Genomic DNA, 24,042 nt, shown 5'->3' with positions numbered 1-24,042 from the left:
AGTGTGAGGGAGAGATATTTGAGCAACCAAGTGAAGGAAGAGGGAGGTCTCACTGTCTCTCTACCCATTCATCCTTTTATGGTTAAAATAAGACCTATCCCTGTGTGTTATATATGGACAGGTGGGTGAGAGCACTATAAATCTTGTTTAGCTGTGAACTTCTCAGGATGAGAAAGGGATGCCCTGTGCCCACTTGTTTCCCCCCAGTACTGTTGATCACGGGTATCATACGCATTTCATTCAGTTTAATGGGGAAGTGGACTTCCTGGGTAGTTTTGAATCTAGCTTTCATTTCATTGAGATGGAAAACAAAGATTCCTCACATTTAACATAAGACTAGACATCAAAGGGCTCCCAAGTAGCAAGCCCTCCCCAGTGCCTCATTGGGAGGAAACAAACTGCAGGCCAGATTATGCAAGCCAGTTCTATTGTCAGATAGTTTGGCACACCATCTAGCAAGAAATTCTTCTGAGCAAACCTCACTGAATGAGAATGGGAGGCCCACAAGGGTGCCTCCCACTCATTTCAGTGGGCCTGTGCAGGAGATCTTCCCTATGGGTTGAGTACCAATGGGCATTACTACTATGGATATTTATATCCCACTTCTCAGAATTCTCAAAATGGTTTACATAGATAGATTAAATAAATAAAGATGGTTCCCTATCCCCGGGGGGCGGGGAGATGCCAGAAATAGCCACTGGAAAAACGCACTGCTGGAATTAAATAGGGACAGCTCCTCTCCTCCTGCTAAATATAAGCGATTCACCACTTCAAAAGGTGCCAGTTAGCAGGAGTAACATTCTCAAAATGGTTTACAGGGGTAACCATGTGTCGTTTGCAGGGGTAACCATTAAATGGGGTAAAATGAGGTTTGTTCATTTATATCTATCTTTGTAAACTGCTTTGGAAACCTTTGTTGAAAAGCAGCATATAAATATTTGTTGTATTCATAAAGGGGTAACCATTCTCAAAATGGGCATTGCTAGATTAAGTAAATAAATAGGATGGTTCCCTATCCCCAATAGGCTCACAGTCCCGGGGTTGGGGGGACAGAGTGGGAACAGACACCAGAAATAGCCACTGCTGGGGTTAAACGCACTGCTGGGGTTAAATAGGGCCAGTTGCTCTCCGGCTGCTAAATATAAGAGAATCACCACTTCAAAAAGGTGCTCCGTTGGCAGGGGTAACACTAGGCAAGAACGATTCCATTTCACTGGCTCCTACTTGAGCAACAGCTGAGTAGCTGAGTTAATGATCCAAGCCGTGTTTGTTAATATTAAAGCTCTTAAGTACATTTCTTATCTAAGGAATATGTAGAGTAAACCTTCTTGCAACTGCTGAATGAACATGGTTGGGCAGTGGGGGCGGGTTCATGTTTCTTTGCACCACGCTGATCACCATTTGCTTTCCCAACTAATGCTGTTAATTGCAGGTTGTCTTTGTTTGTTTCATACAACCACAGCGCTGGAGGATATGAGCAGGATGTGGAATATGGCAACACAGCACAACTGGGAGATTGCCACGGTAAGCTCCAGCCCCAGTTGCCAACTTGCGAATGTGGCATGATTTTGTTTGTGGGCCACACTCCAGTGTGGATGTCACATTAATAGCACTGAGCACCCCTTCCTCCTGTTAAACCAATTGGCACAAACCTAAGCTTGTTCTTGGGTGGTAGAAGCCATTGACCATTTCCCCCTGCAACCTTCACAATTATTCGGGGTCTACAACCAAATTACTGAACCAGTTGGTTTTTTTTTCCCTTTTCCTTTTGGGTAACCAATTGTGTTTTATTTTTTGATTTTCAGTTGCTCAGGCTTTGAAAATCTTTTGCTTTTGCTTTTCGGTTACTTTTCACTGATTACTTGTTCCTTTAATTCTTTTAGAAATTTTGCCTACTACAACTACACCAGATTACAAAATATTTGGCGATCCAACATCTGGTTAGTTTTTTTCAATCATTTTTTTCCCTATTAATAAAGCTTTTCTTTCCTTCAGTTCAGCATTTTCAGACTCCCTTTTTCTTTTCTTCCTTTGGTGCAGTTGGCAATTCTTCATATTTTTTGCTTTTCTGCTTTTACTCATATTCCCACTGATGGTCAAGATACAGCCAGAACTTTCTCACTCGGCACTTTCACCCCGTGTAGCTGCATGTGTAACAGATCATTATTAATTGAGATGCATCTTTTATTAACAGAAGGATCTGGTTAACATAATGACATTCTCGCTGCACGAACGTCCACTAAGCTTCTACTCTTATTTTTTCCCCCTCTCCACCCACCCAACCATGCATTCATGAATGCTGCCCACCCTTCCGTCATTTTTTTAGTAGATGGATGCCTGATCTTCCTCATCTCCTCCCTCCCTCCCTACTTCTCCTGTGTCTACCAATTATAAAGCAAATACACATTCTTCTGAAATGTGTATTTCTCAAGTGTTGGAAATGTGTTGATTTTTCAAGGTTTGGAAATGCCTTTATGATAACAGATTAGCATTTAGCATCATATCTGCAACTATTTCTTCTGGAAAACCAGAGGCCAAATGGAGATAAGATGTTGCCTTTCATAACCGTTGGTAAGAGTGTAAGTTTTTTCTCCATTGGGATCCCGGAACTCTTCTTCACAATTCCAGAACAAAAGAAACCCAACTTATCTTAGACTTCCTGATGAACTCAGAAGAGGCTTTTTGTGTTCATGATGGCTTTTCAACTATCTATATGTGAACTTTTTTCCTAAGCTCCTGATTCTATCTCTGAGTTGTTGTCCCTTATTTGAAAGTCAAAACAATACATAAAGCTTCCCAAGATGTGCCTGGTTTAGCTACTGAAGTATATAACTCATGTAGATTTCAAAAACTAGTGACATCAAATCCGGGGGTTCTTATTGAAGACTATGAGTAGGCTGCAGTTAAGAGTAGTGATTGTCATAGTGTGATTGTAATATTTGGCATAGTTACGTATCTTTGTTCAGTCTGTAAACTCAAAATTAACACCTAGCTAACATCTGGTTAACATGAGCTTTGCTGGATCAGACCAAGTCCAACACTGGCACCCAAGTCCAACATTGGCACTGGCACCCCAATATGCCTCGTCTGTTGTCCTTGCAGGTGGAGGAGCTCCTCGTGGCCACAAAGGACCAACACCTGCAAGAAGTTACTAGGCTGGTGGAATGACACGGTTGTGCCACATCGTAATGTTTTCATAAGAACAGAGGAAGCTACCTTATCTGGCAAACCATTGGTCCATTTTTAGCTCAGTATTGTCTATACTGACTGGCAGCTGCTCTCCTAGGTTACAGGCAGGAGTCTCTCCTAGCCCTACCTGGAGATGCCAGGAAATGCTGCAGATGCTCTGCCACTGAGCTATGGCCCCATCCCCTAAGGAAAATACCTTACGTTGCTCATGTATGTCATCTCTCATCCAAATACAAAGCAAAGCGGACCCTGCTTAGCAAAGGGGACAATACATGCTCACTTCTAGGGATGTGCACGAAAGGGATTTGGCATTTTTGGTTGACTTAAGGCTGTAATAAATAAAACAAGCTTGAAACAAAACACAGATGGCCCAAACATCTCATCAAAACAGCAGTCACACCGGCTGTTTTTGCGGAACAAAACATGAAACGTTTTGAGTGTTTGGGCCATAGGGAGCAATGGGGAAACTCAAAACATCCCATTGTTCCCCTTGGGAACTCCTAGAGAAAACAAAGTGGGGTAGGTGGTAGGGCATGACGGGTGCTACCTAACACCCAACCTACAAATGAAATGGGCATACAGGTGGTTTCTAACTTTTCCCCAAAACTGGCTGGCATATAGAGGAATATAGGAACCTTAGTCCATCTAGCTCAGTATTGCTGTGTCTGGCAGCAGCTTCTCCAAGATGGCAGGCAGGAGTCTCTGGCAGAAGCTGCCAGGGAGGGGACTTGGAACCATCTGTATGCAAGTATGCAGGTGCTCTTTTCAGAGCAGCCCCAGCCCCTAAGGAGACTATCTTACAATGCTCACACATATGACCTCTCATTCAAATGCAAACTAGGGCAGACCCTGCTTAGCAAAGGGGACAGTTCATGCTTGCTACCATAAGGCCAGCTCTTGTTAATGCACTGATGCTGCGGGGAAACTAGAATTTTTTATATCCTCCATGTCATTTGAAAATACATCTCTGAGGGCTATGTAATGCTCAGGGACATATTTTCAAATGGCATTGATGGTTTCTTGGGGAAGGAGAGATCATAAAAATTGCCACTTCCCTGCTGGACGAGGTGTCAAAAATTGCTGCTTCTTTGCTGAGTGTTCTGTTAGGCTGCTCTCTAGCAGCACCCGTGCATCCTTGCTATTAACTATAATACCTAAACTGAGCATACATGTGCAGAGATCACACATACACCTGGAAGCCAGAGGCTGGGGACAACCAACAAAGGAAAGGCATCACTACTATTGCGCCTTGCTTAAATCTTGTGGCTGCTGTGGGATAGGCCTTGATTTTTATCTGACTAAGCAGTTCTTACATTAACCAGATTTTAATTTTGGCTGAAGAAGCGCTCTGTGTCTCTCAGCAGCTTGCACACTCTCACCAACAGATGTTGGCCCTGTAGAAAGTACTCTATTATTAGCATAGTAAATAGGACGGCAGAGAAATCATCAAGCAGGCTGGTGCCAAAAAGGAGGCTTTGAAGCCTGTTTATACCAGGGGCTTCAACTCCCCTCTCCTCCTACTTTGCAGCATTTTCATTCTGAATCCCTCTTGAAAGGCTTGACTGCTGCTCTTTTGAAGTCAAAAGGCAAAATCCCATATTGGACTTCAAGGAGAACACAATCGAGCCGAGAGTTTGCTGAAACTTGCTCTCTGATATTTCATTAATTCTCTCTGCCAATGACAATTTACGTAGGCTTTCTAGACTTCTGGGAGCTCAACAATACATGATTCTTTGATTTGGTGTCTCATGCTATTTGCACTTTGATAACTGAACAAAAATTGTGTTTGATCAACAAATATTTGGTAGGCTTGTTTGCCCGAGATCTAATTCTGGTGAAGGGCCAGGGGTGGGGGTGGATCACAACTCCACTGTTTGAAAATGGTGCCCTCTTTGCCCAACACTGGGACATAATGCTCCCAAATGCCCTGGATTAATCAAGAACCCAATGCACCAGTATAGGTCTGAAATGAGTTTTTTTATCCTCTGTGAAGGCTTTGAGGGGTGGGCTGCGTAGTTTGTACAAAATCTGGTTACCCAACTTAGTTTCAAGCCCTATGCTACTTCTAGGCAGGTTGCTCCTAGTTGTTAATTAATTCATTAGTGTCCCATTTGTATCTGAACTCCACTCAAAAGAGTTTACAGAAATAAAAAAGTACAGGAAATGAAACCACAGAAATCCTTATTGTTGTTTCCGTTACACTATCAGGACAAATAATTCTGAGGACCTTCACTTCTCTGGCCTTCTGCAAAGCCAGACTATCTGACTGTGTGTCTATTAAAGTGTGGCAATTAGAGCGCGTCAATGGCATGGACTTGGCTGGAAGAGGGGGGCAGCGGTGAACAGGGGTCACTTGGTTCCCAGAGCCTAGAGGCTTCTAGGCTGTGCTGTCCCTAGCCCAGCCTGAACCGACACGTAGAATCTACTAGCATGTTGCAATAAAGAGTCTCAGTGAACATTCCAATGGGGGCTAGTTTCGACAAGCACCTGCATCCCATAGCGTCATTCCACATCTAGGTGCTTTGTGCATTCAGTTCTGTTAGGGCCGGGGAAGGCAACCTTGGCTCTCCAGCTGCTGTTGAACTACAGCTCCCATCATCCCCCAGCCATAATAAACTGTGACTGGGGATGGTGGGAGTTGTAGTTCTGCAACAGCTGGTGAGCCAAAGGTTGCCTGCCCCTGTGTTAGGGACTGGGCAGGTTGCAGGCCACGAGTGTACTAGTCTAGAGGTTTGTGCACATCTAGGGATTTGTGGGTTTTATTAATTTATTTATTTTGCATTTATATGCCGCTTTTCAGGATAACCTCCCAAAGCGGTTTACAAAAAACCGTTAATGCTGGTCTCCCACTGCCACTTATAAAATGTGCTGTAAGCATCCCGCTTGCCCAGGGTTGGCCAGCACCTGGGTCAGACAAGGAGGCACTTGGATCATCTGGCTGCCCAGAGGAGAAGCCTACTTGCCCAGACTGAGGAAGAGTCATGGCTCAGGAAACGCTCCCTGAAGTCACCCACTTCCCAGGGCCAGGCTACTTCTGGGCTGTGGTGTTCATAACACAGCTTGGTCTGAGCAGCAAAGAAGGATGTGGAGAACACTGCCGTCTGGGACATAGTTTGAGCCCCACAGGGCATAACCATTTGTCTCAGCAGCAGGCTTGTTGGAATCGAAATATGCAGGCTTACAACCTCTAGCTCAAATATAAGGAACCCTTTCAGGCTGTAAATATTGGTCTTGGCCTTGGCATCAGTTTCAGTATTACATCTGATTGTAGATCATGAAGCTATTCCCATGATCACTGGGAAGCGGGCTAAGCTCCCTTAGCCCGCTTTCCAGTGGTTGTGGGAACCACCAGGCTCACAGGCAAGCCCGGTGCTCCCAAGGCAGATAGCCCGTGACGGAACTGGCAGGCTAAGCCCGCTCTCCCCACAGAAGCACCTAGATTGTATCTACGTGATTGTGCAATCAGATTCAATACTGAATTAAATACACCTAATACAACATGTGTCGACATGATCTACAGTCAGATTTAATATACCGAAACAAGACCAATATTAAACAGCACGGGTTCAGATGTTGTGCAGAACCCCTGTTAATGCCAAGCCCTCTGCAATGTCCCTAAGCATTCCCTCCTCCCATCCCCACGTGAGCATCTACTTCCTTTCTAGGTTAGGAAATGCCGAGATCAGTTGCAACATCTGAACCCACCAACCTCGGCTTATTCCAACCACCTGGCTTCACAAAACCCGAGGGCTGGAGTGAGCATTAGATCTCAGGTTCTCTGAAGCAAGAAGCGAGATTGGTGAGCTCTGACAGGGCGACCAAACTCAGCTTTTCCTAACCCAGAAAGGAAGTGGAGATGGGAACACAGGAAGCTGCCTTACCTCGAGTCAGACCATTGGTCCATCCCGCTCAGTACTGCCTACACTAACTGGCAGAGGCTCTCTGTGGTTTCAGGCAGGAGTCTCTCCCTGCCCTACCTGGAGAAGCTGCCAAGGATTGAACCTGGGGCCTTCTGCATGCAAAGCAGATGCTTTATCGCTGAGCTACAGGGGCGTGCATGCTCCCAAGGCTCAGGGATGTCACATGGAGCTCCGTGTTAACAGAGACTCCATGTGGGGTCTGAAGCCGCCCATAGAAATGCAACAAATGAGCCCTACGGCATTCATGTGGCATGATTGGCTCATGCCACATCCATTGGGCGATGCCATAACATGCTTTGTGTCGTCCTTGCTACAACATGAGCACATGCCAACTGGCCTCAGGTTTTACCTCTGTCCCTCTGTACTTCTTCATGCTGTCAAATAATGGCAATAATGCTTATTTAATACTTTTATGGTACCTGCTTTAAATCTGATAAGTATTAGCGATTGCTCCATATACGCATTTGCAAATTTATGATCTGTGACTCACAGACAGTACAGCTGACCTAAGAGTGGGATCCTCACACTACTCCTGTCCAGCTAGAAACCACGCTGGCCCTCCTGCAGAGCCTCCATGGCTCCTAAGAATAGCGTTGGCACTTAGTGCTGTACGTGAGTCTCTGATGGTTGGGGTTTTTTTTTTCCCCTCCTGCAGCCCCCATGAAGCATCTTATCCAAATACAATTTAGCAATGCCAATTGATTTAAAGAACCACCACCATCACCCTGACTGTAATGCACATTAATACAAATCTGTTTGCCACCACAGACATGGAGTTATCCTCCGCTTCTATTACCACAGTGGGAAGTATCCCAGTTATCTCACCCAAAGTGATTGGTTCCTGGAAACCTAAAGTGACTGGCTCTCGGAAATTTGTAGCCCAAGATGACCCAAACACTTCTGATTACTCTGATCCATTATCAGGGGTCCCAAAGGGTAAGGCCTAATCAGGGGATATATTGCGGTTGAAAGGAAACCTGATAGCTTCAGCGGTCTCAAAAGATTAAATTCACATGCTCAGTATTGGTTAAATGTACATATATTGCAACATTCCCTGTGTATAGAACAAAACGTGCCATCATGTAGCTCCTCTGGGGCTATTTGAAAAAGAAACAACCCTGAAGTATTGCGTGGCGGGTGGGGGTGGGTCTATGAAGCTGCTTGGCTGGTCCATTTTTTAGCTCAGTATTGTCTACACTGCCTGGCAGCAGCTCCTCTGGGTTTTGGAACCTGGAGCCATCTGCATGCCAAGCCTGTGCTCTACCACTGAGCTACAGACCCATCCCCCAAGGGCCAGGGAGGAGCCAGGCAAGTGTCTGTGATATTATTCACCAAGGAAGTCTTGTCCTTTCTGTCCCCATCCCCAGAAAAGTCAGCATCTCCGGGAATCCTCTGCTTAGGTCTTCCAGTGTCACTCTGTCCTTCAAAAGCCCATCAGAAAAGCACAGGATGGGGACAACTAGAGGCTCTCCAGTAGTTGGTGAACTAAAATTGCTACTGGCTGAGGATGATGGGAGTTGTAGTCCAGCAGCAGCTGGAGCGCCTCTGGGTGGGGCATTTGCTGGAGATGTGGAAGAAAGAGGTGAAGGGTAGCCCCAGCAGACTGTGGCAACCAAGGCAGCAAGAGTGTCCTCTGGTCTTAGCAGAGTGGGTGTGGCAGAAGTGATGCCATAAGTTAACCCACACACAACATTAGATTGGAGCTGTTAGCCCCTTTAAGGGGCTAGGAGGGCTCTCCGTGGCTTTTGCAGGGGATACTTTGTTCAAACTGGCGGCTCAAATTTCCTGTGTTTCCAACTTCTAACACACACACCCTCCACCTGGTTAATCACCATGTTACGGCAAATATTTATATACTGCTTTTCAACAAAGCAGTTTACAGAGATACAAACAAACAAGATGGCTCCCTGTCACCAAAGGGCTCACAATCTAAAAAAGAAGCATAAGACAGACACCAGCAACAGCCACTGGAGGGATGCTGTGCTGAGGACCGATAGGGCCAGTTGCTCTCCCCCTGCTAAATAAAGAGAATCACTACTTTTAAAAGGTGCCTCTTTGCTCAGTTAGCACTTGACGGGTTGGAAGAGCAATGCAAGTTGTTGCCCACCACGGCATGGATCAGACAACTGATACATATAGCGACAGCCTAACCTGTGTACTTCTGATGGAAACACAGTGAACTGCCTCTTCTGCCTTCCAGTAACAACTTGTCCTGCATGGTGGCAGTTGAAGATTCGTTGCAAGAGGAGTGTGTCCCTTTTAAGAGCCCATCTGGAGTAGAGGCTAGAGCACGGCTGCACATCTGCAGCCCTCCAGTTGTTTTTGGATTACAGCTCCCATCAGCCCCATTGGCCAGTAGTCAGGGATTATGGGAGTTGTAGGTCAACATCTGTAGGAAGGCTGAAATTGTGCAGACTTGGGCTAGTGTTGGACTTAGGCAGAAAGAACCTGAGCACAAATCCCTGTTCAGCCATGAAACTCACTATCTCTCAGTTTAAACCACTTCACCGGGTTGTCGTGAGAACCCAGTTTATTCTCACAGCAATCCTGTGTACCAGACCTCTGCTTCCCTCTCCCACATGGGCTAGTTTGAGTTTCACTTTAGTTTTGCACACATCTGGTATGCATTTGCATGGCCATTTTTTCCTAATACAGGCAAACCCCATTAATACTTGGGGGTTCTCTTCTCCACTACGGCCGCAGATAACAGAGTATTAAGTCAATGGGAAGTGGGGGTAGGTTCCTGGAGGCTGCAAGAAAAAGAAAGAAACCAAAATGGCAGAAATAATGGAAATAAAGTGCCCTACTGTGCTTCATGGATCTGCCACTGTCCTGCAATGCCCCCCCTCCAAAGTCTACCATTTCTCCACAATCTTTTAGTGGGAAAAGGTTTTGTTTTTGTTTCTTAATCAATGAGTCACAAAATGTCTCTTCTCCTTAAAATGGTGGCCGGAAATTATCTCGGAGGTCATTTCCGGCCACCCTGAAACCACAGATATGCAGAAATTAACCCTTTTAAATTCCCATTTCCTTGCGTATGCCAAGGTCGGTTTTCAGTTACCCAGCCATAGACACACAGAACCATGGATGTCAGTTCCATGAATGGCGAAAGGTTTCCCTGTAGACATGAGTCAACAGACCTCTCACATTTTACTATCCGCTGAAATTGATCAGGTTTCCTTACGACCATTATGGCAGTGCATTTGTCATTTGCTTCAGGTGTTTAATCGCTTTATTGTCCTTTTGCGATCAGCCTGCTTTCATCAGGATCTGCTCACATGTTTTCAGTCACACTCTGTGGCATTTCCTGTAGTAAGCCTTCTCCAGTCCTTATCTTTTCCCCTCTTTCTGCACAATGCCATTAAAACCAATAACCCTGGACACTTAATTCTGTTCAAAGGCCCTGCCTCTAATAACAGCACCCAAAAAAATAGCCAATCTATACTGCTCTTCTTCATTATAACTTTTCTCCTTTGCAGAATAACACAATGAGGCGCATTTTGCCCAACTAACATATTAACAGCACAATGTCTGTGGTCGCTTTACAAAAACGAACACACTCAGAAAAATCTGCAAGCTCTGATATTAACATGTGAATTGAAAAATTAATTCTGTTTGTTCCTCTTCTAGGTTTAAATTAAATGTATTCTATATTATAAAAACACTAATACCTCTCATTAGCCATATGGTTTTTAAATGATGTTTAATTCCAAATGTTCATTACAGCTAGAGTACAGACTTTAAACTAAATGGGAGATTTTTTTTTTTTTAATCTGTCGAGAATACCACCCTAAAATAGCAAAGTTAGAAAGCATTCATTTTGAAAAATATTAACATAGTTTTAACAATACGCAGTGCGCATTATACAGTTTTACAGAATATTTGCATAATCCTATCTCACTTTTGATTCTGATTTATGAGTCAGGCAGGAAATTGAGAGAGAAATCCTTCCATGAGTTATTAATGGCAGCCTAGCAGAGTCGCACCTTCTAACCTCAATTTTCCAGCAGAAATCGTTAGTGTTAATAACATACATTTGTGAGCTCTAAGAGGATATTTGGCAACAAACTGAGACAGAAAGAAGAACGACATGCAGCCCAGTTCTCCCAAGGGTCTGGGTCACACAATGGCTTCTTGCCAGTTTCACTGCAGCCCCTCTTTGCCTGTAGCGGCCTCTCATTCCATCAGCCACTACAAGCAGCTGCGGAAGAACAGCCCAGCTTTCGCCTCGCTCCACACTCTTGGCCAGGGAGGGAGCTGGAGTCACCCTCACAGCAGTGCTCCGCTTTTCCTTGCAAGAAAATATGAAGACGTCTCAATGCTGACGGTTTTCTTTCATTGTTCTCTCTGGTGGCAGCTGCCCTGTCCAGCGGTTGGGAGGGGGAAGAGCCGAGGAAAGCAGCCAGAGAACAAGGAAAGGAAATAGCTGATATATGGTGTGATTTTTTTCCTTGGTTACTCAAGCATGGAAAAGCAGGGCACTGTTAGAAAGAGGAGCAGACAGGAGCAGCCCTCACCTGCCCGGAGAACAGAGCAAGGCAAGAGCTGGAATACGTCACTCTGACTGCAGGCGCCTGAAATGCCTTTTGCAACGGAAGACTACTGCAGGCATTTGGGGTGGAGGGGTTTAAGAAGAGAGGAAGCTGCCTTACACTAAACCAGACCATTGGTCCATCCAGCTCAGCATTGTCGACACCAGGGATTCTCAACGATGGGTCCCCAGATGTTATTGGACTTCAACTCCCATAATCCCCAACCAAAGGCCACTGGTGTTGGGGATTATGGGAGTTGAAGTCCAATAACTTCTGGGGACCCAACATTGAGAATCCCTGGTCTACACCAGGGCTGCTCAGCTTCGGCCCTCCTGCAGATGTTGACCTACAATTCCCAAAAAAAAACCCTTGCTATTGGTCACTGTGGCTGGGGATTATGGGAGTTGTAGTCCAAAAACAACTAGTGGTGGCCTAATTTGAGCAGGCCTGGTCTACAATGACTGGTAGCAGCTTTCCAGGGTTTTAGGCAGGAGTCTTCTCAAGTCTACCTGGAGATGCTAGGGAGTGAACCTGGGACCTCCTGCATGTAAAATAGATGCCACTAATCTATGGCCTGATCCTCAAAGGTGGCAGACATGGGTCTCCCAACCAGGTCACTGATCACACCATAACCTTCTTAACTTCAACAAGGTGGCTGCTGAGTCAGCCAAGAATCATCCTACTTCTGCCATGCAGTGCTTGGTATTCACTGCAAGAGCAAGGGGTCCAAAAATGTGATGTGAAAAGACCATACAGTGACTTCTCCAGTCCAGCTCAACAGCAGTACAACCTGCTGAGCCAGCACGGACATTTGTCTCGGGACAAGAGCTCCCCATAATTTGAGGGCTGCAGTAGTGCTGTTGTACAATTTACAAACAAGTAAATTTACAACTACTATTTACAAGTAGTTTGTTCATACAGTTGGCATTACACAAGTGCAGCTCTGTTCATTTTAATAGTTAAAATGACAGGTAGTTACATTTTAATGGCCAACCTGCCTTGCAGCAGTAGTTGGATGGAAGAAGAGCTACATGCTTCCAGGGAGCCTTCAGCATACTAAGGGCTTCTCCAAAAGCCATGCACACATGGAGGGGGAGCAATTATTGCTTCTATCTCCTCACTACTTTTCCACTTGCAGGAATATGTCCCTGAGGGTCACACAGGCCCCCAGGACATGCTTCTGCAAGCAGAAAGGTCTTTTGCAACAAGAGGAGAGCAGCAAAATTGCTCTTCCCTCCCCCCCGCCCATGTGCTTGGCTGCAGGAAAAGCTCTCTCTGAAGCCATGCAGAAGCCTTTCTGCAAGCATTCAACCGTTCTTCCAACCACCTAATGCTGCATAATATGTGGTCCAATGTCTACCATTCGACTTTCATTCTACTGCCAGTGGTGTAGAATGAAAGGGGGGGAAACAAACATATATTTGCAATAATCTAAACATAAATCCTTATCCTAGATTTAGAGCATGATTTTAAACATGTTTACTTGGAGGTAAGTTCCACTACAGTTTGTTTCATTCAACAGGCATAATCTAACCAAAATCAAGCCCATTGGATTTTAATGTGAGAGTTAAACTTGTGCTTAACTTTCTCCCATTAAACATCAAAGGGAGTTAAAAATGCTTTTAACTTTGGCCATTATGGTATTGGACATCTCAAAAATGTTAACAAAAGTTCTTTAAAACCGGTTTTAAACTGCTGAGATTTTGATAGGGGGGCCATGGTTCCCTGTAGAGTATGCACGTCAGGAGACTCATGATCACTATTGCTGGGAGAAGCACCTCTGATCTCAGTGGTGCTTGCTTTCTATTAAGTCTTCTTAGGATTGCAGTCTAAGGCAGGCAAGCTTTGTGCTATGGTTCCACAACATAAGACATGCTCTAACCTATCAATAATGTGTGTGTTTGTTGTAGGTGTAAGGTGGGAAGTGCAGTCGGGAGAGTCCAACCAAATGGTACACATGAATGTCCTGATTACTTGTGTCTTTGCTGCTTTTCTTCTGGGAGCCTTTATTGCAGGCGTGGCTGTTTACTGTTACCGAGATATGTTTGTGCGAAAATCTCGGAAGATACATAAAGATGCAGAATCAGCTCAGTCTTGCACGGACTCAAGCGGAAGCTTTGCCAAGCTGAATGGCCTCTTTGATAGTCCAGTCAAGGAGTATCAACACAACATTGACTCACCCAAACTGTACTCCAATTTGCTAATGAGCCGAAAAGAACTGCCAACTGGGGACACAAAGTCAATGATGATGGTGGACCACAGAGGCCAACCTCCAGAACTTGCAGCGCTTCCGACTCCCGAATCCACACCAGTGCTGCAGCAAAAGACTTTACAGTCTATGAAAAGCCAACTGGACAAAGCACAGAACCACCTCAGTGCTTCTAGAAAAGAAACCCCTCTGAAGAGCCCTCAGTTTTTTCCATCTAGTCCCCCGCCACATTCTCCTTTAAGTCACGGGCACATCCCCAGTGCGATTGTTCTTCCAAATGCTACTCATGATTACAATATGTCCTTCTCAAATTCTAATGCGCACAAAGCAGACAAAAAGATGCAGAATATGGACCACCCCCTTACAAAGCCCTCAAGCAAAAGAGACCACCGAAGGTCTGTTGATTCCAGGAACACCTTGAATGATTTCCTGAAACATTTAAATGAAACACCTAACCCCAAAGCTATTATGGGAGACCTCCAGGTGGCTCACCAGACTTTAATGCTGGATCCAATGGGAAATATGGTGGAGATTCCTCCCAAAGTTCCTAACAGGGAAGCATCTTTGTATTCTCCGCCCTCCACCCTTCCGCGAAACAGTCCAACAAAGCGGGTAGACGTTCCTACCACACCTGCAGTACCAATGACCTCTTTAGAAAGACAGAGAGGCTATCACAAAAATTCTTCACAGAGGCACTCTATATCAGCCCTTCCAAAAAACTTAAACTCACCCAATGGTGTGCTGTTATCAAGGCAGCCTAGTATTAACCGTGGAGGGTACATACCTCCTGCTGCAGGCTCAAAGATGGACTACATGCAAGGGACACCCGTGAATGTCCACCTACAGCCATCTTTGTCTAGGCAAAGCAGTTACACAAGCAACGGAACGCTTCCTCGGACAGGAGTAAAGCGGACACCCTCCCTAAAGCCAGATGTGCCACCCAAACCCTCGTTTGTTCCTCAGACACCTTCAGTCAGACCACTGAACAAGTACAGCTACTAAGACTTGCATATTCTAACGAGTGTGGGCCGATGTTGTGGGACAGACGCTAAGGCAGAGACTTGCTTGTCGCCAGCAAGAGAACAAGCAGCCAAAGAAGCTGCCTTTACTGCCACAACATCTTGTTCCGCCACATGCCTGGCTCGAGCAAGACTCGGCTCGCTAAACAGATTAAAACAAAGGAAGGGGCTGGCCATGACATTTCTTTTGTTTGGAGCAGAGGAGCACAATGGGAAAGGACTGCGTGACCGTTCGAAAGAGCAGCTCAAGTGCTGGGGGAGGAAAGCAAAAAAGATCCGGGAGCAAAAAATACTTGAAGAAATAATAATAAATAAATAAATAATAAAATGGGGTTCATTTTAGACTGCCATAAATGTGTAGTCTTCCCATGAAATGTGAACATTTTAAGATGTATGCATTTGCCTGTGCCTCTTGCACAAATGTCCGAAAACGATAAATGTCTCGACCAGTGAGCTGGTTAATAAGCAACTTGCTGAATTTCAGTCTCTAGTTGAAGTGTAGCAATTTTTTTTCCCTCCAATGGATAGCATTTTGTTTAATGACACAGGTAGAGTTCTGTGTGCAAGAGTGTGTGTGCAACAGAGAAAGAGAGAGAGAATGGATGAGTGAGTGTGAACAAGCGAGCCATAAACACTAAGAGGTATTCGATCTCCTTGCATCTTTTAAACTATAGAAATGTTTACATGGTTTTATCATGCTTTGGTTTTGGTTCTTTGGGGCACATGGGGTTCATTATGGATCTCGTCTGGGAGGCTTGGGATTTCAGATTTCCTTACATGACAGAACCAAGAACTCTGCAAAGCAGTGTAAGCATACTCCTGCAAAATTATGTGACTGTTGAATCGGATTACTAAATTTCAAGTGTAGCATTAATGGTATTACTGGATTTCCATGGTCCTCATCTAGACCTTCCTCCTAGTTTACTGCCTGGTGTAAATGCAAGCTACAAATGTTCTCATTATTCCTTATCCAGGACAGGGGCTCTTAAATTTTCATCACAGTGAGCCTTCCCCACCCCCAATTCAAAAGGCAAAATATTGTTTCAGTCACCTCTTCCCCCACCCTTTATGAGACAAAATAAAGTCATGGGCCAAGAAGAGCCATGGAGAGTGAGATCCACAGGAAACAAATAAATATTGTCCAAAATAGAGGATTGCTTCATTGCCCCCGCCCATAGGACTGTTAAAGCAACACAGTAGGTCAGGGGACCATCCACCCATCTGCCTTGTGCTAATGGGGAACAAAGGGGCTAGCCCACCATCTTGTCTCTTGGCATTGTCACACGCACAAAAAATAGGATCAAGGTGGGGTAAGCAGGAACAAGCACCCTGTACTCATTCCCTCATAGGGTGACCCTCTTCACCCTTCGAGCACTGTGGATATGGACCAGATGTGCGTGTATTAAGACAGAGGGGATGAATTTGGAACAAGGTGTCAACTCTTGGAAATCCCTTTTCCAAGAGGAAGAAAGGGACACCAATTGGCCTGGCAGGATCCATCCACAAAGAAACTGAGCAGGGGTGTAATCCAGTTTGCTTCAACTTGTGGGTTCTCCAAAGTCATGCCGGTAATGACAACATTCTGTAAATATTATGTGTGAGTTTACCTGGATATGTGCATTTTGTGCCTTACTTATGCAAACAATTTAAAACAAAACCAAACCCTACTAAACCCTTGTCAAGTGTTCTCAGACGCACATAATACGTCCCTGATTGCTAGCTGCAAGTTCTCTCAACAGTACCCAAAAAAGATGAAAGGAACAAGGGGTAGGGAAATACCCCCTCAAGAACAATTAATTAACAATGAAAAGAAAGCCTATAAGCCTAGGAGACAGCAGCATTAAATCAACCTTTTCTGTGCTAAACATCCCACCCCTCACTCACTTAAGGATCAAACAGTAATAATGTGAAATCATAAGAGGATTCTAAGGTAATGAACACCTGCTGAAACTGAGCAAGCTATTAAGTGGGGTTCTCCAGGATGCCCTTGCAGCTGATGTTCATCAGAGATGCTGATTGTTTAGCTTGCAGAATGATGCACAAGTGACGGTCACTTTTTTTAAAAAAAAGGTCATTGCTACAACAAATACAGGGCACTATATTCAAAAAATACAACTTCAACCCAAGATACTGATTTCTACTACATGTCAAGGGGGGGGGAATATTAGTCTCTCTCTTTCCAAAAAAAAAGAGAATCAGTGTTCCTTAATCTATAGAATAATCTCCTTTTTCCATTCTGTGTGTTGATCATTAAAAGACCTTTACTTCCCCTAAAAGTCTGGATTGGGGGAAAATACCTAGGACTGTTTTTATTAAAACATTCCAGTCTTGCAACTAAAACCATGCCGATTAATAATTTAAAAAATGTAAACCAAGAATCAAACGACAACACTGAATTGAATTCACTTTACAAATATTAATTAATAATCCATATTTGTGTGAAACCGAAACATAAATGTTATGTGAACCCGAATAACTTTCTGTAACATTGTGCTGCCTTGTTAGATGGTAATGTGAGTTCTCTCAGTATTTATGTTGAAATCTCTAACATTCAACATAGTCTTTATTCTGTTAATTTATAATTTTTGTTGGGTTTTTGTTTTAAAAATGCTTTATCCATTTGTGCAAAGGTAAATGCAGATTGTATCTTTTTTAATGGTACAGCATTAAAAAAAAGCAACCCTGAAAGGAAGCTACTCTATATGTTCCATAGAGTACTTTAACATGTATAGATATCTTGTAAACTTGTATTGTGGATGTGTAAATAATACGTCCTTTGGGTTTTTAACACCGCATGTAAAGTCAAAATAAACTATTCAGCTGTATCAAGTGTCTTGCCTCTTAGGCACAATCCATCAAGAGCATCTCCTATGTAGACACAGGGAATGAAAGGAACCTGCATGGATGTTCCTATACACCTCAATATGCCTCATCTTTGCAGGTGGGGGAGCTCTTCATGGCCACAAAGGACCAGCACCTGCAAGAAGTCACTAGGCTGGTGGAATGACACAGTTGTGCACATTCTAATGTTTTCATAGGAACATCGGAAGCTGCCTTATCAGAGTCAGACTCTTGGTCTATCTAGCTCAGTATTGTCTACACTGACTGGCCGCAGCTTTCCAAGGTTACAGTCAGGAGTCTCTCCCAGCCCTATCTGCCCATAAATACCTTACATAAAATTTGGCAGACCTACCAAGCAGTCAATAGAGGAGCTATTATTTTAGCCTACTCTGTTTCTGAAATGTCAGAGATTTCCACCAGGATTGACGCTTAGCTGACACCACGTATACAGAGATACCCAGCATGTTTTCACACACACACAAACTGCCCACCAGATTGCAGACTGTTTACATAGTCTCAAGACTCAATAACTGGGAAATGAGCCTGCCCCAATCTATATCACTCAACCCATTCACCTGCTGATTCCCACTTCCCCTGTTCCAGTTCTTGGTCACTCCAGAATGTGACAGATGGAATCCAGGAACTGCCTTTTTTTTAGTATATATAAAATCATTCCAATGAAAGGCGGGTGGCTGGGGACTCCACACTTCCCTTAACAGGACCATTATGAAGCCAAAGAACCATCACGTCATCATCGTTACTAAATACCATGAAGCTTTAAAATTGCACTCAGGTGTGTTTCCATTCTCTGATAATGACACACCAACTCTTGAGATGACGGATGTCACAGTCCTGAAATGAATATAAAACATTCAAGGGACCGTTGGGAATTGCAGACAGGTGCAGGGTGGGGATATAACTTCCTATGCCGACAGAATCATGAATATAGAATTGGAGCCATTTCAGACAATCGCTTCCTTAAAAAGAAAAAGAAAAAGAAATCCAGCATGCCCAATGAGTGCCGACTAGAAGCCATCAGTCACCTAAGACAATCCAGCTCTCTTCAAGTCCCACCACCTGACAGCTGCAAAGTCAGCACTTGTGAAATGTGCCTGGTGTATGAATACAGCCGAGAGAAGTGGTTATGAGGGGGTGGTGTCATTGAAATGATGAAACGTCCACTGCAGGTGGAGGGATCACATCTTTGAAGGAACCCAGTGCAACAAACATACACCATGCTAGTAGAGAACTAGCACAGCAGGAACAGCACCTTTCTCTACACTGTACTAGCTGTTTACTTGCAGGGAGGAGGTTTGTTTTGTTTTGTTACTGGGAGAAAGATAGCATCCCTCACATGCAGCTTAAACTGGTACAATTCTACCATGTTCTGCTGCATGCAAAGGCTAGACCCTTAGCCATCCTTGGTCCACCCCAGTGAGAAGAGAAGGGGAAATTCAAACTCTCTCTTCTTTCCTGCATGGAGGGCTTTAGGTGGTGGGTGACTCAGAGTTCCATTCTCTATGCTTTGATACCACACACCATACAAATATTAACTCCAGGCACCTAATACTCTGGTGGGATTTGACTAGACTGTTTCCGGCTTCGTTCATCCCTACTGCCTCCTCAGCCAGTAGTTCTTCTGGAGCAATAGCAAACAGGAAATCATACAAAAAGAACACAGGTACAACAGTTGCATGCCAAGCAGTGGTAATTTTGTAGCCGTAGAAAACATGGGTGTCACCTGACACACAGGTGAACTACCGGCATTGGTCTTCACAATAGCTCACATCACTACTAGTACCGCTATTCTCTTTTGTGGTGCTTACGGGTTTTCTTTGTTGGGGGGGGATAGAATAGGAGAGACAAACAGAATATGAGCAAATTCATATTTGGCTTTTTGGTAGGAAATAATTAGATTTCAAGGTGGAAGCAGGAAAAAATACATACCTGAACATTAATACTGATGCTTTATGACATGCAACAATATAATAAAGCAACAATATGATGTAGCAATATAGCACATGATGTATGTCCTTGTCCAGGTTCCTCTGTGGGTTGGAGCCCAATTCCCCACTACTGCAATTACTAGTTCACTACCAGCATGTGGACCTAAATAGGTAAATGTATTGTGTCTTTCAGAAGAACTCAATTCCTGCAAATTCTGAGGTGATGCTCCTTTCCTCTCTCCATGGCACAATTAAAGTTGTTCACCTAGTCTACAGTGCAGCAGAATCCTGTGATAGTTCCTTAGGAAGGACCATAGCTCTACTTGCCATGCACACAGTCCCAGGGTCAGACTCTGGCAGCATCTCCAGGTAGACACCGGCCTGAAACCTTGGAGAGCTGCTGCCAATCAGTGTAGGCCATACTGAGCTAGATGGACCAAGAATCTGACTTGGTAGAAGGCAGCTTCCTACATAACTTGTGTAGCAAAACGGACTATACCACTTCAAACTACAAATGGAGAATACCACACTTTCCTCCTTAAAAAAATCTCCCCATTGATTAGAAAACAAACCCAGCACATGACGGAGAAACTGTTGTGCTAGTTTCCTCTATGGAAGGAGTTGTTTGTGTAAGGGAGCATTCATGAATGTGACACGTACCGACCCACCTGTGGCCTAAAATAATATAGTCTTTTTCACTAACCCAGGACTCTATCACCCAATCTGCTGTCTGTAGATCAAGCCTTGAAGAAAATCTGCTGGACGCATTGTGCAGCATTCCTCCCAAAATTGAAATTATCATTAGTCTTGAACCACAGGCAGGTGCATGGAACTTCTATATATTGAGAGCTCTGATTTTATTAGTGTTTTCTGAATTCACACAACCCACTGATTTATGGAATGAGGATGCACTTCATCCTACAGTTGTCAGCATAAAGTGGGCAGCATGTAATTAGTATAAGTAGTGAACACAATTTACAATGCGGTCAACCCAGTGCCCTCTACATCTGCTTTAAAAATCACCACTCCTTTGACTGGCTACATCCAGCCCTGATAAATTGGTGTCTTTGAGAAGTGCCACTGTCTATCTTTAGCAAAGAAAGAGGAAGAGACATTAATCTGGGGAGGGGGTGGGTGAGAAATAGAAATAGAAAGAATGCCCAACAATGCATGCACAAAAGCAGGGCCACTTGTTTCAAATGAAGTAAACACGAGGCATACTGAACTGGTTCTCCATCCGTCCCACAAACAGCAAGAAATCAACTGCTGCAAACAACAGCCTTTACAAAGTCAGTTTCCCTTAAGGCTGGAGGCCTACAGTGCCTATGTAGCAATTGGCTGATTTGCAGATGTACAGGTTGATCAGGAATGGTATGGAGTGCAGAAGCAAGCACAAAGGAACATCAATCCTGGTCCTCAATGTTCAAATTTCTCTGCCAGAATTCAAGCATTACCATTCTCCAAAAACTGTTTTCAAGCCAGCTGCCACCACAGTAAGCCTGAACATACAGTGCAGTGTGCTGCCCATGAAGAGTAGGATCCATGGTTCCTAAGAAGAGTGTCATCGCCTTGGCAATGAGCCTCTCACTGAAAATAATGGGAGGCCTGTCGCTGCAGTGATGATGCAGTAGTTAGTAGTGTTGGAGGCTCTGTGAGCTCAGCAGAAGTGAGGGTGTGGTTTAGACTCTCACAGAGCAGTACACACATCCCACTCTTCTATGGGCAGCACACTTATGCATGGAAGAGTCAGTTATGCATCCATAAAGACTATAACATTTCCAGCTCTTTTGAAGATAGACCAAAGATTTTCTCACAAAGTTCACCCTTCCGCCAAGTGCAGGGCACACATTTATGCCATTTTTTATTTGTAACAACCCTATAGCATAAATTAAACACGCCCAAGTCCTAAGATAACTTTCTGGACCCAAACATGGTGAGCGGGCATCTCCCAGGAATGAGCAAAACACACCCACTTTGGAGCAGTCAGTGGGTCGGCGACGGGCAACATGATAGAGGTCTATAAAATTATGCATAGAATGAAGAGAGAGAGAAATTGCTCCTTCTTGCATAATATTAGAACCAAAGGCCATCCCATGAAACTGATTGCCAAGAAATTTAGGACTGACAAAAGGAAGTATTTTTTCACACAACACGTAACTAACCTATCGAATTCTCTGCCACAAGATGTGGTGACAGCCACCAGCCTGGATGGCTTAAGAAGGGTTTAGATAAATTCATGGAGGACCACTATAGCAATGGCCAGCTCCACCCTCAGAGGCACAGTCCTTCTCACAGTGTTTGTGAAGGTTCATTCTGTACTGAGATAATTATATAAATGTTTCTGAAGCTTAAGGTCAGGATGCTCATATGGCTTTACTGATGCTGTTCTCAGCATCTGACCTTCCCCACTGCCAACAGCAGGAAACAAAACTCCAAACTTGTTTCTTTCTTTATCCACCCAACAACTCCTACAGCATTCAGGCACTGATGTGTGAGCCTCTTCATTATCATGTCTGATAGAGGCACAACCTTCACCAAGCGGGACAAAGATGGGTGGGTGGGTGTTTTAAATATTATGCATTTGTTGCAGGTATAACCTGCTCTTCCGAAGGGGTCCCCAGGTGGTCTCTCCCATGCAGGCATCTTACTAAGTCCAGATCAGCTTTGCTTCAACAGATGGACTGCACCGAGTGTCTGCAAGCCGTTATCTTGAGCTTACGTTCTGTGCATATAACTTTAAAAATAGACATTCTTCAGCTCTGTGGGAGGAGTCCATATCCCAGATCTTTCCCATGCCAGTGATGAACTGGTTCCCAGGATAGGATGTTTCCAAGTGGCACAAGTGCAGAATCTCCCATGCCACTCAATGTTACATCTAGGAATGCTTCCATGGGAAATACAAAATCCACACCTCTCCATAGCTCTTTAAGAAGCCAGTGTGCAGATAAATATTGGACTTGAACCAGAGGGATGTGGGTTCAAATCACTGAACCAGATGGCTCTTGAACCAGATGGATGTGGGTTCAAATCCCTGCTCAGTCACTAAGCTCTCTGGGTAGTCTAAGGCAAATTATAAGCTCTCAGCCTAGCTGTTGCCCTGTCCCTGAGTTATTGTGAAAGGCTGGGGTGGGGGTGGGGGAACAGGAATAATCCTATTCGGAGTAAGAGTGAGGTCCAAATGTGACAAAATAAAATAAAATAAAATAAAATAACATTGGGACAGGCTTTTAGAAGAACAATGGGTATTGAAAATGAATCGGGCCCCAGAGCATGCTCTGAGGGCACACGAGGCAACCATCCTGCTGACTGACGCTAAGCAACTCTAGCTCTGGCCACAAGAACACAAGAAGCTGCCTTATACGGAGTCAGACAGACTAGCTCCGTACTGGCTACATTGACTGGCAGCAACTCTCCAATGTTTCAGGAAGGAGTCTCTCTCAACTCTACCCGGAGATGCCAGGGAGTAAACCTGTGACATTCTGCATGCATGTAGATGCTCTATTACAGCTAGGGCCTTATCCCCTAAGGGATATCTTACAGCACTCATGCATCCAAATACAAACCAGGGCAGACCCTACTTAGCAGAGGACACAATGCACGTTCATTACTGCAAGACCAGCTCTCCTCCCCGAATGGGTGAGCAGTTGGAAACCCCACCTATGATGCTGTGAGCTCCATAATGGAAGATAGGCAGAATATCAGTGTAAGAGATAAAATAATATAATAGAGGAAAAGGGGGGTGAACCACACAGCCCAAACCACCATTAAAGAAAAACAATACTTGTCCTTGACCCCGTAATTATAATGGACGGCTTTTAGCTGAGTGTGGCTTTATTGTGCTAAAGGGGAGATAGTTCTTTTTCACAGATTTATAAGCATAGATAGCTTTCCCGACCCACTCTCACACTGTTTCTAAAGCCAGTGCTACAACTGACAGCAGCCTGAACTCCGACATTTCTCTTCTTTGCATGTTTGTGCTAGACCATTAGTAGTAATTTCACACCCTTTCGGTTAAATTGTTCGTAGACATTTGTAAGAGCTGAAATATATTTTAATGCACAATTACTCAGTCTTTCCCAGGCAGTATATATTTTTGACCCTATAACTACTGCCGGCTGCCTGCGAAGGGACCATTAAGGCCTTTCAACTCAATGAGTACTAAGGGACTCATTAATATGCAGGCAAATGGCATGATAGACGACGAAAGCTATTACTCTCTATCATGTTATTGTGACACTAAACCCAGGTAGTGGAAAGTTTAAGGGAAGGCTGCAGCCTACACAGTAACTCTTCCAAATGGAATAAATGGGCTGTTTTGCCCAAATGACCGCTGGCATTTGTCCACCATGACCAATTGTCTGTTTAATTCCAGTTTTGTTTTGTTTT

General features: G+C 44.3%; 1 protein-coding gene and 1 long non-coding RNA gene across 34 annotated transcripts in view; one reads left to right on the top strand and one right to left on the bottom strand.

Annotated features, from left to right (window-relative positions):
* LOC128334856 (uncharacterized) overlaps positions 1-24,042 on the bottom strand; it is a 221,080-nt gene that overhangs the window by 14,596 nt on the left and 182,442 nt on the right. The window lies entirely within an intron of this gene.
* SEMA6D (semaphorin 6D) overlaps positions 1-24,042 on the top strand; it is a 410,879-nt gene that overhangs the window by 381,012 nt on the left and 5,825 nt on the right. For 16 of the 33 annotated variants that reach the window (XM_053272271.1, XM_053272269.1, XM_053272268.1 and 13 more), the window contains 4 exons: positions 1,433-1,524; positions 1,884-1,940; positions 7,878-8,045; positions 13,552-17,694. In XM_053272271.1, coding sequence (XP_053128246.1) covers positions 1,433-1,524; positions 1,884-1,940; positions 7,878-8,045; positions 13,552-14,852 — 1,618 coding nt within the window. In that variant the 3' untranslated portion in view covers positions 14,853-17,694. Of the gene's footprint in view, positions 1-1,432; positions 1,525-1,883; positions 1,941-3,102; positions 5,359-7,877; positions 8,046-13,551; positions 17,695-24,042 lie in introns of those variants that run through there. The other 17 variants (XR_008311419.1, XR_008311420.1, XM_053272291.1 and 14 more) reach the window with 15 other exon arrangements.

This window comes from Hemicordylus capensis, chromosome 10 (genome assembly GCF_027244095.1).
Source record: "Hemicordylus capensis ecotype Gifberg chromosome 10, rHemCap1.1.pri, whole genome shotgun sequence".
NCBI classification, from domain to species: Eukaryota; Metazoa; Chordata; class Lepidosauria; order Squamata; family Cordylidae; genus Hemicordylus; species Hemicordylus capensis.
This window is presented reverse-complemented; position numbering and strand designations above follow the sequence as displayed.